The sequence below is a fragment of the Strix uralensis genome, chromosome 25 (genome assembly GCF_047716275.1).
Source record: "Strix uralensis isolate ZFMK-TIS-50842 chromosome 25, bStrUra1, whole genome shotgun sequence".
NCBI lineage: Eukaryota > Metazoa > Chordata > Aves > Strigiformes > Strigidae > Strix > Strix uralensis.
Genome location: NC_133996.1, coordinates 3,755,884 through 3,769,615, shown reverse-complemented (window position 1 = coordinate 3,769,615; position 13,732 = coordinate 3,755,884). Strand labels below are relative to the sequence as shown.

General features: G+C 56.6%; 1 protein-coding gene across 5 annotated transcripts; it reads right to left on the bottom strand.

The window, feature by feature from the left end:
- Positions 1 to 757: 757 nt before the first annotated feature.
- On the bottom strand, positions 758 to 13,577 carry GMEB1 (glucocorticoid modulatory element binding protein 1). Of its 5 annotated transcripts, none has more exons than XM_074894583.1 (10): positions 13,538 to 13,577; positions 11,688 to 11,854; positions 10,571 to 10,653; positions 9,458 to 9,582; positions 8,422 to 8,525; positions 7,831 to 7,985; positions 6,288 to 6,416; positions 5,448 to 5,585; positions 4,214 to 4,336; positions 758 to 2,716 (listed from the first exon to the last, which is right to left on the bottom strand). In XM_074894583.1, the coding sequence occupies exons 2-10, from the start codon at positions 11,813 to 11,815 to the stop codon at positions 2,010 to 2,012; spliced, it is 1,692 nt and encodes a 563-aa protein (XP_074750684.1). In that variant the 5' UTR covers positions 11,816 to 11,854; positions 13,538 to 13,577; the 3' UTR covers positions 758 to 2,009. The 5 variants fall into 5 exon arrangements, with proteins under 5 accessions (XP_074750684.1, XP_074750686.1, XP_074750687.1 ...); XM_074894585.1 differs by lacking the exon at positions 13,538 to 13,577 and adding an exon at positions 12,045 to 12,902; XM_074894586.1 differs by lacking the exon at positions 13,538 to 13,577 and adding an exon at positions 12,048 to 12,902.
- Positions 13,578 to 13,732: the final 155 nt, after the last annotated feature.

Below are 13,732 nucleotides of genomic sequence, written 5' to 3'. Positions count from 1 at the left end.
CCGCTCGGGCGGGCGGGAGAGCGCAGGCGACAGGCGGGACGGGGTGGGGGGGAAGCGCTCTTAAAGGGCCAGGCGCCCCCACTGCCCAGCTGCGCTTTTCCGGAAGAAAAACGGTAAATCCGAGGCCCGGCTGCAGCTCCCCCCAACTCTGCTCTGCCGCACCCCGATACTGGAGCTGTCCTCGTGCACCCCAGAGCATGGGGGGAACCAGGGGCCATCGCAGCCCCACGGGACCCCCTAGGCAAGGGGGTCCCCGGGCACCAGCCGGGGTAGATGTAAGGGGGAAGCGCAGCCTGGCCAGACCCTTCCCCGGCCAAGAGAGGGGCGCAGCTCAGGCGTAAACCCTGATTTGGGGGGGGGGTCCCCAAAAAGACCCCATCCCTCCCCAGCCATGGGGCTGCCGGCACGGGGCAAGCTGGAGGGGATGGAGGCTGCTGGACATGGAGGGAGGTGGATCCCCGATCCCAAATCCATGGGATCTGCACCCCAACGTCTGTGCGAGGTGGGTACGACTTGCTGCGAGCTCCCCCCGAGCAGCGGCCACTCCCCTCCCGCTGCGGGCAGAGGGGTCCCTGCCCGTCCCCTGAGGTGACGGAGCCGTCGCCTTTCACCTACCCACGAATAAACCATTCGAGCGTAGTTCGATTTTTCCTTTTAATGCAAAAAATAGCCAAACACATCTTCCTTCCCCCTCCCCACCCGCCCTCCCCAGGTGTGTTTCCTTTGCTGTTGTTTTGCTTAATATTTCCAGCCAAGCAGCTCCCCCCCTCCCCGCCCTCCCAAACCTCCGCAGCTCTAAGGGCACCCGGCGCTTCCCCCCTTCCATCTTCCCACCGCGGCGGAGCCCGAAAGGGACCCCCAGCCACCAAAAAAAAAAAAAAGAGGGAAAGAGGGAAAAACAACAGGGCGCACATTATTTCAGCAACGTGCCAGTTCTAATCCTGCCAAGAGATTATAGGAAGAAAGAAGAAAAATACAAAAATAAAACCACCAAACAAGTAGCGACAAGCACGGAGCAGCCCCAGCACACAGTGTAAACAGAAGCTGCCCCGATCCGGAGTCCAGCTCTCCCGGAAAGCAACAGCACAACATGCTTTGTACACCCCGAAAGGTCCCTGCAGCGCTGAGCAGCGAAGGGGGAGGTTGTGGTTTTAAGCTCGAGTTGATATTTTTTGCCTTTCTGCAAAAGGCTGAAGTGATCTCAGAGTCTCCAAGCGGCGTCTGCAGCACCGAGCCTGGCCAGGCGGGGAAAGGGATGGGGAGAAGTGCCACGGGAAGAGGCGGGATTGGGATACGGGGACACCGAGACTGGCGAGAGTAGGTGTCAGGGCTTTGCAGCTGGGAAATCTGGACAAGGGAAGGGAGAGAGCAAACAAATACAAAAAAATATAGATATAAAAACAATTTGTGCGGAGGAGGAGGAGAATATGGACAGTACACTCAGGGTTACTGTCATCTTCCCCAAAGCAAGAATAATAATAAAAAAATCCCAGTTGAGGTGACAGTGAAGAGTCTGACAGAATTCCCTTCCCTGGGGGAAAATAAAAATACAAATGAGGTACCTGTTCCACCCCAAAGCCATCACCCCTTCCCACAGTCACATCAACGCTCCAGCCACTGGTTATTGTCTCTCTGAAATAAAATATTTGGGGCCAGGGTGGCCCGGAGCAGAAGCACCATGCGCACGGCTGGGCCACGGCGCGCTCTCGGCGCCGGGAGCCCTCGTCCAGTTCCTCCCGGTTGGGTTGTTCAGCAGAGATCCAGTCTCTCCTTGACCCCACAAACAGGCGGTATTGTTCAGTGCTCCACGGAGACGGAGCCTTTTCCACGTCTCACGTGTTTCTCCAGCTTTTTTGTTTAAAAAAAAAAATTATATATATATATATAATATACAGTACAATGAAAATATCCATGGAAACAAATGGGGTGGCTGGAAAAGATGCTTAACAAAAAAGCCCAAAATAAAACAAATTCCCAACTCTTCCCCAAACTGACGCTTGCCTTCCCCACTAGTCCTCCAAGACCACAATCTCCACGTTATGGACCTGGTGCTGATGGTCCTCCACATCTCCCACCACTTTCTCCTCAGTCCTCAGCTCCGTCTCCAGAATCACAGCTTTGCCCTCTGACTCGTCCGTGTCCGCTTCTGGATCCGGTGCCGGGTCGATCTCTATGATGGTCTGCCCGTCGTCCGAGGTGCCCTCCACGGCTTGGATGGTGGAAGTGAGGCCGGACTCCATGGCCACCAGTTCCACGGGGTTGACCACGGCCGCCACGTTGGCCAGGGCACCGCTGTCCTGCATGGCGGCCGAGCTCAGCAGCGCCAGGCTGGAGGACGGGTGGAGGGTGACCGTGTCGGAGGAGCTGGTCTTGGAGGAGGACACCACGGTGGCGTATCGGAAGAGCTGAGAGCCAGACGGCAAGGTATGAACAGTCACCGGGCTGGAGCCTTGGCTGATGGTTGCCACCGGGATGTTGCCTACGGAGAACTGTTGTCCAACGGGTGCGATAGCGATGGGTGAGATGACGGTGAACTGAGGCTGCTGGATGGGGGTGGAGGGGCTGAGGACGGTGGCGGAGGCTGGGCGCTGCAGGCGGGGTCTCTTGGGGGGCTTGGGAGCGCTGACGGGCATCAGCACCACGTTCTGAATGGTCTGGGACTTTGCCTTCTGGTCCTTGGCAAGTTTCTTCTGCTCTTCCAGCTGCCGCTCCAGGTCTGCAAAGAGAACGGCTGAGCAGCGCGTTGGGCTGGGGCCAGCACGCTGCAGGAGCTCCTGGGGCACTCACGGGCTCCCCAACCAACCAGCACACCCCACGTTGGCGACAGGAGGTCTCCTAACCACCCAGCTGGGCACAATCGTAGCATTTCACTCAAGATCAAACTGCACTGGCAGAAAAGGCCGGATTCTCCTGCCACCCACATAGACCTGGTCAATGCTCTGCACCCCCTCAGCCTGCTTGGGCCGGCTGTCAGTGCCTGGATAAGGAACAGGCAATGCTCTATAACCATCTGCCATTTCCATTATCTTCCCACTGAGGAGACAATGGGCATTTCTGCTCCCCAAGCTAGACCCACCTATGAGGGAGACTGGACCAAGCCCCTCTGGACAGTAGGAACTTATTCCTGAGCTCAGCTGGGTCCCCTCTCCAGGAGCCAAGTGCCTGTCCTGGGACAGGGAGCAGGACTGCCCCGCTCAGTGAAACAGAATCCCAGAATCATCTGGGTTGGAAAAGCCCTTGAAGCTCCTCCAGTCCAACCATGAACCTCACCCTGACCGTTCCCAACTCCACCAGATCCCTCAGCGCTGGGTCAACCCGACTCTTCAACCCCTCCAGGGATGGGGACTCCCCCCCTGCCCTGGGCAGCCCATTCCAACGCCCAACAACCCCTTCTGCAAAGAAATCCTTCCTAAGAGCCAGTCTGACCCTGCCCTGGCGCAGCTTGAGGCCATTCCCTCTTGTCCTGGCGCTGGGTCCTTGGGTCAGGAGACTCATCCCCGCTCTCTGTACCCTCCTTTCAGGGAGTTGTAGAGGGCCATGAGGTCTCCCCTCAGCCTCCTCTTCTCCAGACTAAACCCCCCCAGTTCCCTCAGCTGCTCTTTGTCAGACATGTGCTCCCTCAACCCTTGTCTATGTGAACACTGGAAGTCAGAAGTAGCCCAGTAATCTCATTGATCCAGGGCAGTAGGGGACTAGGACATCCCAGATAAGAACAGGTCCTACAGGACACGGTGAGGAGGGAGACACATCCACCAAGTGGCTCTGGGGAATCCAGGTCAGGTTATTGGCTTCAGCTCAGGGGAAGCCGTGCAAGACACCTGATAGCTCCACGCCAAGACAAGCAGACAGCTCAGCACCCCATACACGGGCACAGCACGGCGCTGCCTGCAGCTCGGAGGGCTGCAGCACAGCTCTTAGCTAGCAGCACCTATTTTCTAATGCTGACGGAACCGGAGTCGCACCCCCAGCACCCTGGCTGCAGCAAAGGGCACAGACTTCGGGCTGTCAAATGCCCCAAGCAACGGCTGACTGCGAGGGAAGGGATAGGGGAAATTCCACACAAGCCCTAGGATGGAAAGGGATCGGGATGTGTTTGTTTTGGGGCAGCGTGTACTGAGCAATAACCCAAATATAGCTCCTGTGTGGAAGAAAAGTCACATCAGTTCCCAAGAGCAGCAGCAGGAGGAGAAGTCTTACTAGGCACGGACTGTACCTGCCAGTGTGTAAAGAAACTGCTCCTCTCCTTGCTCTGTCTGGTTTTTCCTGTTGTCCAGAACCTTCTTGACTGTGTCCATTAGGCCAAATGTGTGGGCAACATTGTTCAAGACTGCAGCATCTGCAAGGAAAACGCACAGGGATGAGTGCCTCGTCACACAGGTGGGACTCAGGTACTCAAAAGATGCTCATATTACACCAAAAGTTTTCTACTGCTTTTTGTTAAAACTATCTCTGTTCTTTCACAAGGGCTGGCTGACAAGGGCAGACCCAGCTCCCGCATCCTTCTGACATCCAAGGACTAAATAATCCCATTCACATGATAAAGAAAATGAAACAGAGATGTGTCACCCAAGCAGCTCAAAACTGCTGCAAATGAAAGCATAATTTGCAATCACTGAGATACAAACGAGCTCTCCACCTACAAATCATCACCCCATGCTGCTGACAGTGTCATTAACATGCCAGCTCCACTGAAAGCTGTGCAAAATTTCTATTATAATCCACTGACTTCAATCACTCACAGCTTCCAAAAGCTGCCACCTACCAGACACAAAGATCCGGCAGCCCAAAGCTAAATTAGAAAATAAAAAAAATATCCTGGGTAAAATGAAGTTTGTTGGCTACATGGATGTTCTCTCAGCAAGAGCATCAACAAGAGGTGCTCTCAAACCCTGTGCTTGCAGGGGCATGTGCTGAACTGGATTAGGGAACTGATCCAAGTTAAAAATAACCCTAAAGAGGGGAGGGGAGTTATTTTTAACCCAGATCAGTTCCCTCATCTGGTTCAGCCCCAAAAACAGGTTTTCTGGCACAAGTGAAGACAGAACGAGAAGTGAGGGGGCAGGACCTGTTTAAGCCTGCACTGTCACTGAGAAAAGTGTTTGACTAACTCTGGTCTGAGGAGTGAATCTGGGCAGGCTTTCGTGAGGGCTGGGAGCTGAGGATGGTCGCCTGATGGTCTCAGGAAGCTGCCGGGGTCATTTTGTGCAGGGAACAGGGTGGCACGTTGTGTCCTTGTGCCCCGCAGTGGTGCAAGCAAACGCACTTCACAGCTGGGCAGGCTGAGACCACACCCAGACTCAGCTCAGCTTGTGAGTGGTAACTCACCATCCTGACTCAACACCTTTAAATGGTGGGGATGGACCCTTCTCACTTTTTTTTTTGCCTGCAGCTGCCTGTTTGAGCATCCTTCCCCAACTCAGAGCCAGAGGCTGTGGCTCACAACCTACCTGTCATCTGGAAGGGAGACTGACCCAACCTCTGCTGGACGCCTCTTAGGACTTCTTCTATCTCCTTCTGGATGTTGCATACAACCTCCTCCATCAGCCCCACATCAGCTATTCCTTTCCAGAACATCAGCGTGTCCTCTGGCGCAAGGAGAAGGGAAAAGAAGTCAACATGTACAAGCACTTGGCACTTTCCCACAAGGCCACCTTAAACCTTTCAGGCAAGAGTAACTTTGCAAGTTGACTTCTAATTTCGCCATTGGGGTGGATACGATATGCAAAAAAGTAAAAACCCCAAAAGAAGCAAAATAGACCCAGGCAGCAAATCAGTAACATGCTTTCAAGCAGCACCATGACTTCCGAGGCAACATTTTGCATCTTTGCAAGATGCAGAGATTAAAATCTTTGAGACAATTCTGCCTCTGCTTCCGTACTGATCCTAAGAGGGAAGGCAAGGCACCGCAGCCAAGAGAGCTGACAGGGTACTAACACAGGGTACTAACAAGACACTGCTCCCCGATGGTTTAGTCTAGCTCCAGGCTGGCAGACGTTTACATCCTCAGAATGAACACAAAACCAGCCTCTCACTGTAACTAGTAGCAACTAATCTGGGGGATCATCCACCAGCCACAAGGCCAGGGCTGAAGTCCCCCTCTGCCTGCAGCGCTGAGCAGCTCCATTTGGCAGGGACCCTGCACACCTGGGAAGTGTGGGGACAGCCAAGGGGCTGGGGACAGCTCTGCCATTGCCTAAACTCACCTTATTTTCAGGATTTCAGTCTCCAGAATGTAACAGGCGAGGAGAGGGGAAAAAAAAAACACCCAACAAGCAGCCTGAGCTTACCCGAGATCTCATCCGTGTCCTTTTTCATGCCTTCCTCAGTGGCCATGGTGACGGCAGCCGTCAGAGCCGAGTTCCACTCGATCCCCTCCTCCATGCTCTCCTCCGACAGCGCGATCTGGGTGATGCTCCCTGCCAGAGAGGCAACGTCAGCTCTCTCTGCGGCACCCGGAGTGCCAGCCCTGAATCCCTGCTTTGCTTTCCACCCCCCCTCACCCCTCCCAGGCGCTTTTTCACTTTCATGGTCAGGTTGTTTGTGCCTGGCTTTTTTCGACCAAATTAGCTAAAAGCAAATATTGCTGCTTCTCATTGGAACTGTGATTGTGAAAGGCTCTGGGGCTTCTGGAGGGAAAACCATGTGCCCTCCAAAAAGCAATCCGGAGTCCTGGCATAAAAGGGAGCAGAAAGGGATCAGAATGAAGAAGGGAACAAATGAGCCTCAACCCAGCCACCCTTCTCCCCTTGCATCATCATCAGGGAGCTCTGCACCCGAGATGCCCTAATCTCTCAGGAAATGACAGGGTCCAAGCTGGTTTATAAAAGCGAAGCGGATCTGACTCAATCCTAAATTTCTGGATCAAATCTGGGACTAAGCCAATGCGCAGCCACTGTAAGGTTTTACCGTGTGTTTTCCAGAAGATTCTCCTTAGCGTATGGACAACTCTGCCATCTCCCCCACCCAGGGCCCTAGAGAAATGTAACCTGCCCAGCTGAACAATGCGGTACAGTTGGGAGTCATCTTCTCCCTTAACCTCAGTGAAGAGATCACTTTCTGCTCTGAAGCACGGGATTCGGGAGAATTTGCAGTTGGAATGACAATCAAATCATGTCCAGCCATCAAACCCCCTTCATGGATGTCCAGGGGATGTGGAGCAGGCGGCTCCGGAGGAGGTCAGCATCCCTAAATTCATTCCTGAGTAAAAGCTCATCTTGTGCCTTTGTAATAGACTCTCAAATAGGAAAGACATCAGAAAACACTGTGCAAGCTCTCAGGTGATTCCATGGTGATCCCAGATCCCTTCAAGTTGAGCCTCCCCTGGCTCCCAAGGCTGCCTCTAGTCACTGCTTAATACCAGCTGCTTTCCAGCTCTTGCGCTGCTGGGGAGCTCCCTGCCAGCTGCTAACGAGACCTCTCTGAGGGGACAGGAGAAGCATTTGCCTTCCAAAGAAACCAGAGCAGTCTCCTGAGCAGTGGGACTGCCCTGCTATGCCTGGGGAGAAGCTGTAAAGTGTGTGTGTGGGGTCAACTTGATTTGATTAGTCCAGGGAGGGAGAGGAGCATCAGAGGGAAACTCCCACAGAATCACAGAATCATCTGGGTTGGAAAAGCCCTTGAAGCTCCTCCAGTCCAACCATGAACCTCACCCTGACCGTTCCCAACTCCACCAGATCCCTCAGCGCTGGGTCAACCCGACTCTTCAACCCCTCCAGGGATGGGGACTCCCCCCCTGCCCCGGGCAGCCCATTCCAACGCCCAACAACCCCTTCTGCAAAGAAATCCTTCCTAAGAGCCAGTCTCCTGTGGCACTGTGAACTGCTTTCCTACCGTCGGCTGATGTAGGAGTCTGCACCACGCTCTGCTGCCCTGGCACCGGTGCTCTGGCGCTGCTGATCAGGAGATCAAACTTGGTGCTTCGACAGGTGTTGGTGCAAACTTTGTCATGCTGGTAGAAGTCGATTTGCCCCGAGTCCATCATCTTTCTGTGCAGGGAGTGGGGAGAGAACCAGGCTCAACTCAAGTCTCAGCCTGGAGACAAAAGGGAGTATTCCACGTAGAATGCTATGGCCGTGGGAAGGACGGAGAAAGGGAGACCCAGGGCCACTCTGCACACAGAACACCTCCTGCAGGGCTTTCAAATGGCAAATACGAGCCACCCGTCAGCTTCACACACAGGGCTCCAGTCCTGTTCCACCCCCACCAAGTACCAGGTCCCCCAGGCGAGGCCACTTCTGTACAGGATGAGGAATCCTGCCCCTCAGATCACGGGGCCAGGATCTCTGCAGGCTGCTGGCCAGGTAATGTGAGCTTCCAAGAGATCTCCCAGGGACTGCAAAGCAGACAAAACGCCTGCTTGGGATCCTGCAGCTGCAGTGATGAAGCCCTGAAGCTGGACACAGTGATAAGCAAGTGAAATACCTCAGCATGATTCCTCCGAGGCGAATGGCTCTCTTCCAGTCCTTTAGGGTAGACTTCCCAGCCAGGTGAACAAAATGCTTTGGGCTGATCAGTTGGTCATTGAACTGACAACGAGATAAGCAAAGGCTCAGCAAACAAGTTAACATCACCTCGGAAGACTGTATTGGGACATCCAACACAGCCAGTCCACAGGTCACCTAAGCCCCCACTTCCATCCAGAAAGAGGAGCTGCTTCTCAAATCCCTGCCAGCTTTGATCCCCTCAGCACAGCAAAGCTTCTAACTCCAGAATGGGTATGTTTGCAGGGGTGACCTGCCAGCCATCGGCATTCAAACCACACAGCTCGAGCCAAGAACAGCCCTGACGGCTTTCGTATGAAGCATGAACCAAGCTCCTCTGTGAACACGTACAGTCATCCCGGAGATCGTCACGGGAGACTCCTGTTACATCAAACAGTCGACTTCTCGCTGACACGGGTATTCGCTCGGGCATCTGTTCTGACCTGCTCCAGTGACTAAGATAGTTCCCGTTGAGGGTCAGCAACAGAGCGCTCTCGCCACTGCAGCACACGGGGCCTCGGCCTCAACGCATCAGCTGTTACATTACCACACTCTCAAGGGGCAAAAGGGAACAGCAAGATTTCTCTTCTCGATTCAACCTGCTCACTGAGGAAGTGACAGGAGCAGAGTATCAGGACACCAAGGGAAAGAGACAAGCAAGAAAAGCTCTGGCAGATCTCAGTACACGTTCCCTGCCTGCCTTTAGCTCCAAGTCCCTCATCAAGTGCCAAACACAACAGTAATCAAGAGCAGCACTGAAATATAAGGTGGATGATAGGCCTTCACTCCTTAACCCACTCCTCCCCTGCTTCTCCCCAGGCTAGAAACAATTTTAGCAGTAATAATCCAGCACACTGCAAAGGCAAAGTCACTGGGCTCCAGGACAAGGCTCAGATGAAACAGAAAAATTAAGAAAGTCCTGTGAAGGTCAAGCACCTTGAGAGTGGAGGAGGAGTCTGCTGTGAGAACTCCCTTACCTTGACACACTTGACATTAATTCCTGGACAGACGAACTTCTTCCAGAGCAGGATGGCTTTGCTCTCCCCACAGGTGATGGGATAGGCGATCTCGATTTCCTCGTTCGTTTCAATGGTGCTGGGGTCTGAGGGGGGAATGGGTAAAAATGAAACTTTCCACCCAAAAGGCTCAAATCCCACAAGGTGGGAGCTGAAAGCTCACAGGTTGTGAGACCTACACTCAGGAAACCAAAAGAAGGGCTGATCCCAGTTCAGGATCAGCTCTCTCTTAGTCTTCTCCAATTACCAGCTCTAACAGCAACTGGCATCTGCACATATATATATATATATTTCTTTAATACAGCAGCTCTCAAAATGAAGCTCATCTATCAGGAGATCATGAGATCAGAAATCCAACACATCTCTAAGGAGCAGGGGGTCAATGAGAACAACCTTTGTGGAAACAAAATGCTTTCAAATTTGAAGCACAGACCTCTCTCAGCGTTCCTGGAGCTCTGGTATCTCTTTAGCAGCGATATCAGATATTTACTGATAATACATTCTCTTCACACGCAGAGTTTCTGCTAATACTGCCAAAAGACCCACACCCACACAGGAAGCAGAACACTAGTGAAGATCTAGTGACAGCACCTAATGACAGGAGCCTTTTCCCACATACTCCTCAGGATGGAAGGGAGCACTTGGAGCCAACCTGCTCGGTTCTTCTGAACACCCAACCCAAACTGGCAGGCTGTTCGTTCAGGAAAGAACCAGCAATCAGGGTGTGATGCCTCGGCCAGCGCAGACACAGCTGCCGTCCTCATAACAACCATTCCTGCCTGCTAGAGTCTGCACCCCAAGACTAGGGTGAAACCTCGGCTCCCCTGGACCCCGTGGGAGCCCTTACCATTCATTGCAGGAGAGCCAGGATCTCAGTTCCAGGACTTTGAGCCCAAGCAGTAACAGCAGACTCTTAATCCAGAGTATGCCCAGACCCTGCACCCACATCCATGCCTGGGAAACAGCATCTGCAGGGGCAGAGCCAGAAGGAAGCCCAGCGAACTGGAGACACCAGCTCAGCGGTGACCAGCCCTGCCGAGGAGGGGATTCTGCCCACGCCAAGCGGGAACTCACCGATCCCTTCTTCTAGCTTGTGGATGGTGTGGGTTTCGACGGCCACTACGGCGGCGCTGGCCTCGGAGCCCTCTTGGTAAATCCTGTTGTGAAAGCAGCCATCCATAAACAAACCATATAAATCATGGGAAATTAAGATTTACAGCACGAGGTTAAAAATTCGGTTCATTTCTTTCTTGCCTGTCCTGCAGAGACGTGGATTTCGTTTGATACAGTTTCAATCTTTTTTTTTTTTTTTTGCATACAAAAAAAAAAAAACGATAATAATCCCAAGGACTGAAACACGCAGAGGCGTTCCCAGTCCTGTCATCGCACCCTCCACATTGCCAGCGCCACTGAAGCAGCGCTGCAGCGCACTTCCCTGTGCCTCCTCCTCTGGTTTCTGATACAGGCAGTTACCCACGACAACAGGAAGCAGAGCTCAATACCCCAGGATTTCCCTTCCAGCCCTGTGTGACACTGCAGCAGGGGTGATCACGCAGGGAAGAGTCACTGTCAGGCCTACAGCCACCCTGCTCTGCGAATATTATCAAACTGGAGCCGGTATATTTACATCCTGATTGATCCAGAGTTAAGATGAAGTGCCTGGTGGCAGTCACTTCTCCGCAGCAGCTGCCAGGGGTACCGCAAAATTCCCTCCAACATCCCAGCTTCATTGTGTTTCAGAGGAGGACTATTTTAGGGGAAAGCTGGCAGAGGCATATGCAGATCTGGACACACGGGCACAGACCACCACATACAGCAGCTGCAGTATGGCAAAATCCCAGCCAGGGGCCGGAGAGGGAAGAGGGAGATCAGGAGGACGCGTGGCTGGGGCAGCACCGCGACCACCACGCCGCTTCCCCGCTGCCACAGCCATCACCGGGCTGCCGTGATCCAGAGACAGCATCGTGCAGACACGTCCCCGCAGGACAATTTCAGTCCTCGGAGGCACGGTGACAGCGACACACACAAAAGCTTTTTTTTGCGTTGTATTTTTCTCTCTACGGTGCGTGGCACAAAACCGACGCAGACCTGGAAAACGCAGCGGCGCTTGGTCCCCACACCACAAAAATCTACTGGGCTCCCCCTCATCCCACCCCGCACCTCCCAGACACACCAGTACCATCCAACTCACCCTTGCTGCACCGGCTGGAGCTGCAAGATCACTTGGGTTTTGGTATCCTCCGGGTTCTCCCCTTCGTTTCCGTCACTTGGTACAACCACCACATCACCCACAGGGACGCTCACTTCGGCATTCGCCATCTCTCACATGAAGCCCGGCGGTGGCGGGTTGCCGCGGTGCTGCAGAGGGCAAAGCAGAGGCAGGTCTGTACCGCGGCAGCACCGCTGCCTGTGCAGGGAGAGGGGCAGGCAGCGGTGTGTAAGCATGATCGCCCAGGCCCGCCGCAGCAAAGGCTGGGCTAGCGGGGACCGCGGGGCCAGCAGAGCAAAGCTCCGGCTCCAGAGAGGGGACCAGGCATTTTAAATTCACCACCAGAGAGAGACAGCAAGTGCCTGTCAGCACACACAAGGATTTCTCCTCCCCTCTCGATCACGATAGCTGGGAGCATCTCATCCGACGACACAGAACCGACAGAGGCAGATCCCCCACTGCCATCCCACTCAGAACTTCCCGAGCGGGCAGCAGCCAGCGGCTCTCCCCGGCTCCTCACACACAGCCGGGCAAGCAAACCCGCACGATGGGTTTTGGCAAGAGCACACGAGAAGGTTTCCGAGATGGAGCTTCTCCCCGCTTCCAGCTGGCCTTGGGACGCTCTGATCCCTTGCTCCCAGGACCGTGCGGGAGTGTCCCTTCCCACCGCACAGGGGCTGCGGAGAGGCCGGTACTCCCGGCGGCAGAGGGGTCAGTGCCGCAGGAGATCCTCGCAGGGGGTCACCGAGCAGCGCTGCGCTCGCCACGGGCTGTTCCGACCACCCAAAGGTGGTTTGGTTACTGCTGTGGGGCTGGAGTTCAGCCCGGCGCGGGTCACGATCACCCTCTCGGGGTTTAAAAGCTTCTGGGATGTTGTTTGTGTCAGGAGAGGAGCTCACGGCAGGTGACGGGGGCTCGGTGGCCCAGCCGGGAGAGCCACTGGCCCAGGGGACGTGCTCCCCAGCCGGCTCCGGCCCACGCACCCCCCGTGGGGCACCGCGCCTCGGCCACCGCCTCGCCCGCTCAGGGCCTGTGGCAGCCCGGGCAGGCCAGACCCCCCCACCCGCTGCTGCTCCCCCGGGACCCCGCCACCGTGGGACGGCAGCGCTGTGGGACGGCGGGGCCGCGGCTTCCTCAGGATTTCCGGCACGGGGGGGCCACCGGGACACGGAGAACCCCCCGGCGGTGACCAGCTCCGGGCCGCAGCGGGCGGGGGGGCCGAGCCCAGGCCTCAGGCGGGGGCTGCAGAGGAAGGCCTGGGGCAGGGGGGGCCTGTCCCCCCCCCCAAGGAACCCCGAGGCCCCGTGGGGGCCGCTGGCCCTCGCTAGGCCCCGGGGAGGTCCCGCACCCCCCCGGCGGGCAGAGGTCGCCCCTGAGGGCGGGGGTCGCCGAGGCGGGGGGTCAGAGGTCAGCGCCCCCCATAAGGCCGCAGCCGCCCTCCCGTCCCCCCCCCACCTCGGGGTCAGGGGTCAAGGGCGTGGGGGGAGGCGCGAGCCCCCCCCCCCCCCCCCCGCCGCAGCGCGCGGCGGTGGCGGCGGGGCGGGGCTGCCCGGGGGAGGGGTGTGGCCTCCCCCCGTCCCCCCTTCTTCTTCCTCCCCCCCCTCCCTCCCTCCCCCCCCTCCCCCGCGGGCGGACGCAGCGGCGCGGGCCCCCCCCCCCCCGCGGCGCGCGACGTCCGCCCTCGCGGCGGCGGCACGTACGGCGACGCGCGCTGGGGCGCCCCCTCCCCTCCCCGGCGGGCCGGGCTGGGCCCCCTCCCGCCCCGCCCCGCCCCGCCGCGCCGCCGCCTGGCCCCTCCCGGCTCCCGTAGCGCGGCGCCGGCCGGCCCTTACCGTCGCCGAGCGGCCGAGTCCGGGGGCTGAGCGCGGGGGGGGGGGGGGGGGAAGCGGGCCGGGCAGGAGCGCGCATGCGCAGTAGCCGCCGCGGCCTCGGCCGCCAGCACTTCCGGCCGCCGCCTGCCTTAAAGGGGCCGCCGACAGAAACGGCGCCGGGACTCGCGCGGGCGGCACCGTGCTGCTCCCTGGCGG

Coding starts and splice junctions, on each gene's coding strand:
- GMEB1 (XM_074894583.1), bottom strand. CDS start 11,815: ATGGCGAATGCCGAAGTGAGCGTCCCTGTGGGTGATGTGGTGGTTGTA. Junction 7,986..8,421: donor CTCGGAGGAATCATGCTGAG/GTATTTCACTTG, acceptor CTCCCTGCACAG/AAAGATGATGGACTCGGGGC. Junction 6,417..7,830: donor GACTCCTACATCAGCCGACG/GTAGGAAAGCAG, acceptor CCTCTCTGGCAG/GGAGCATCACCCAGATCGCG.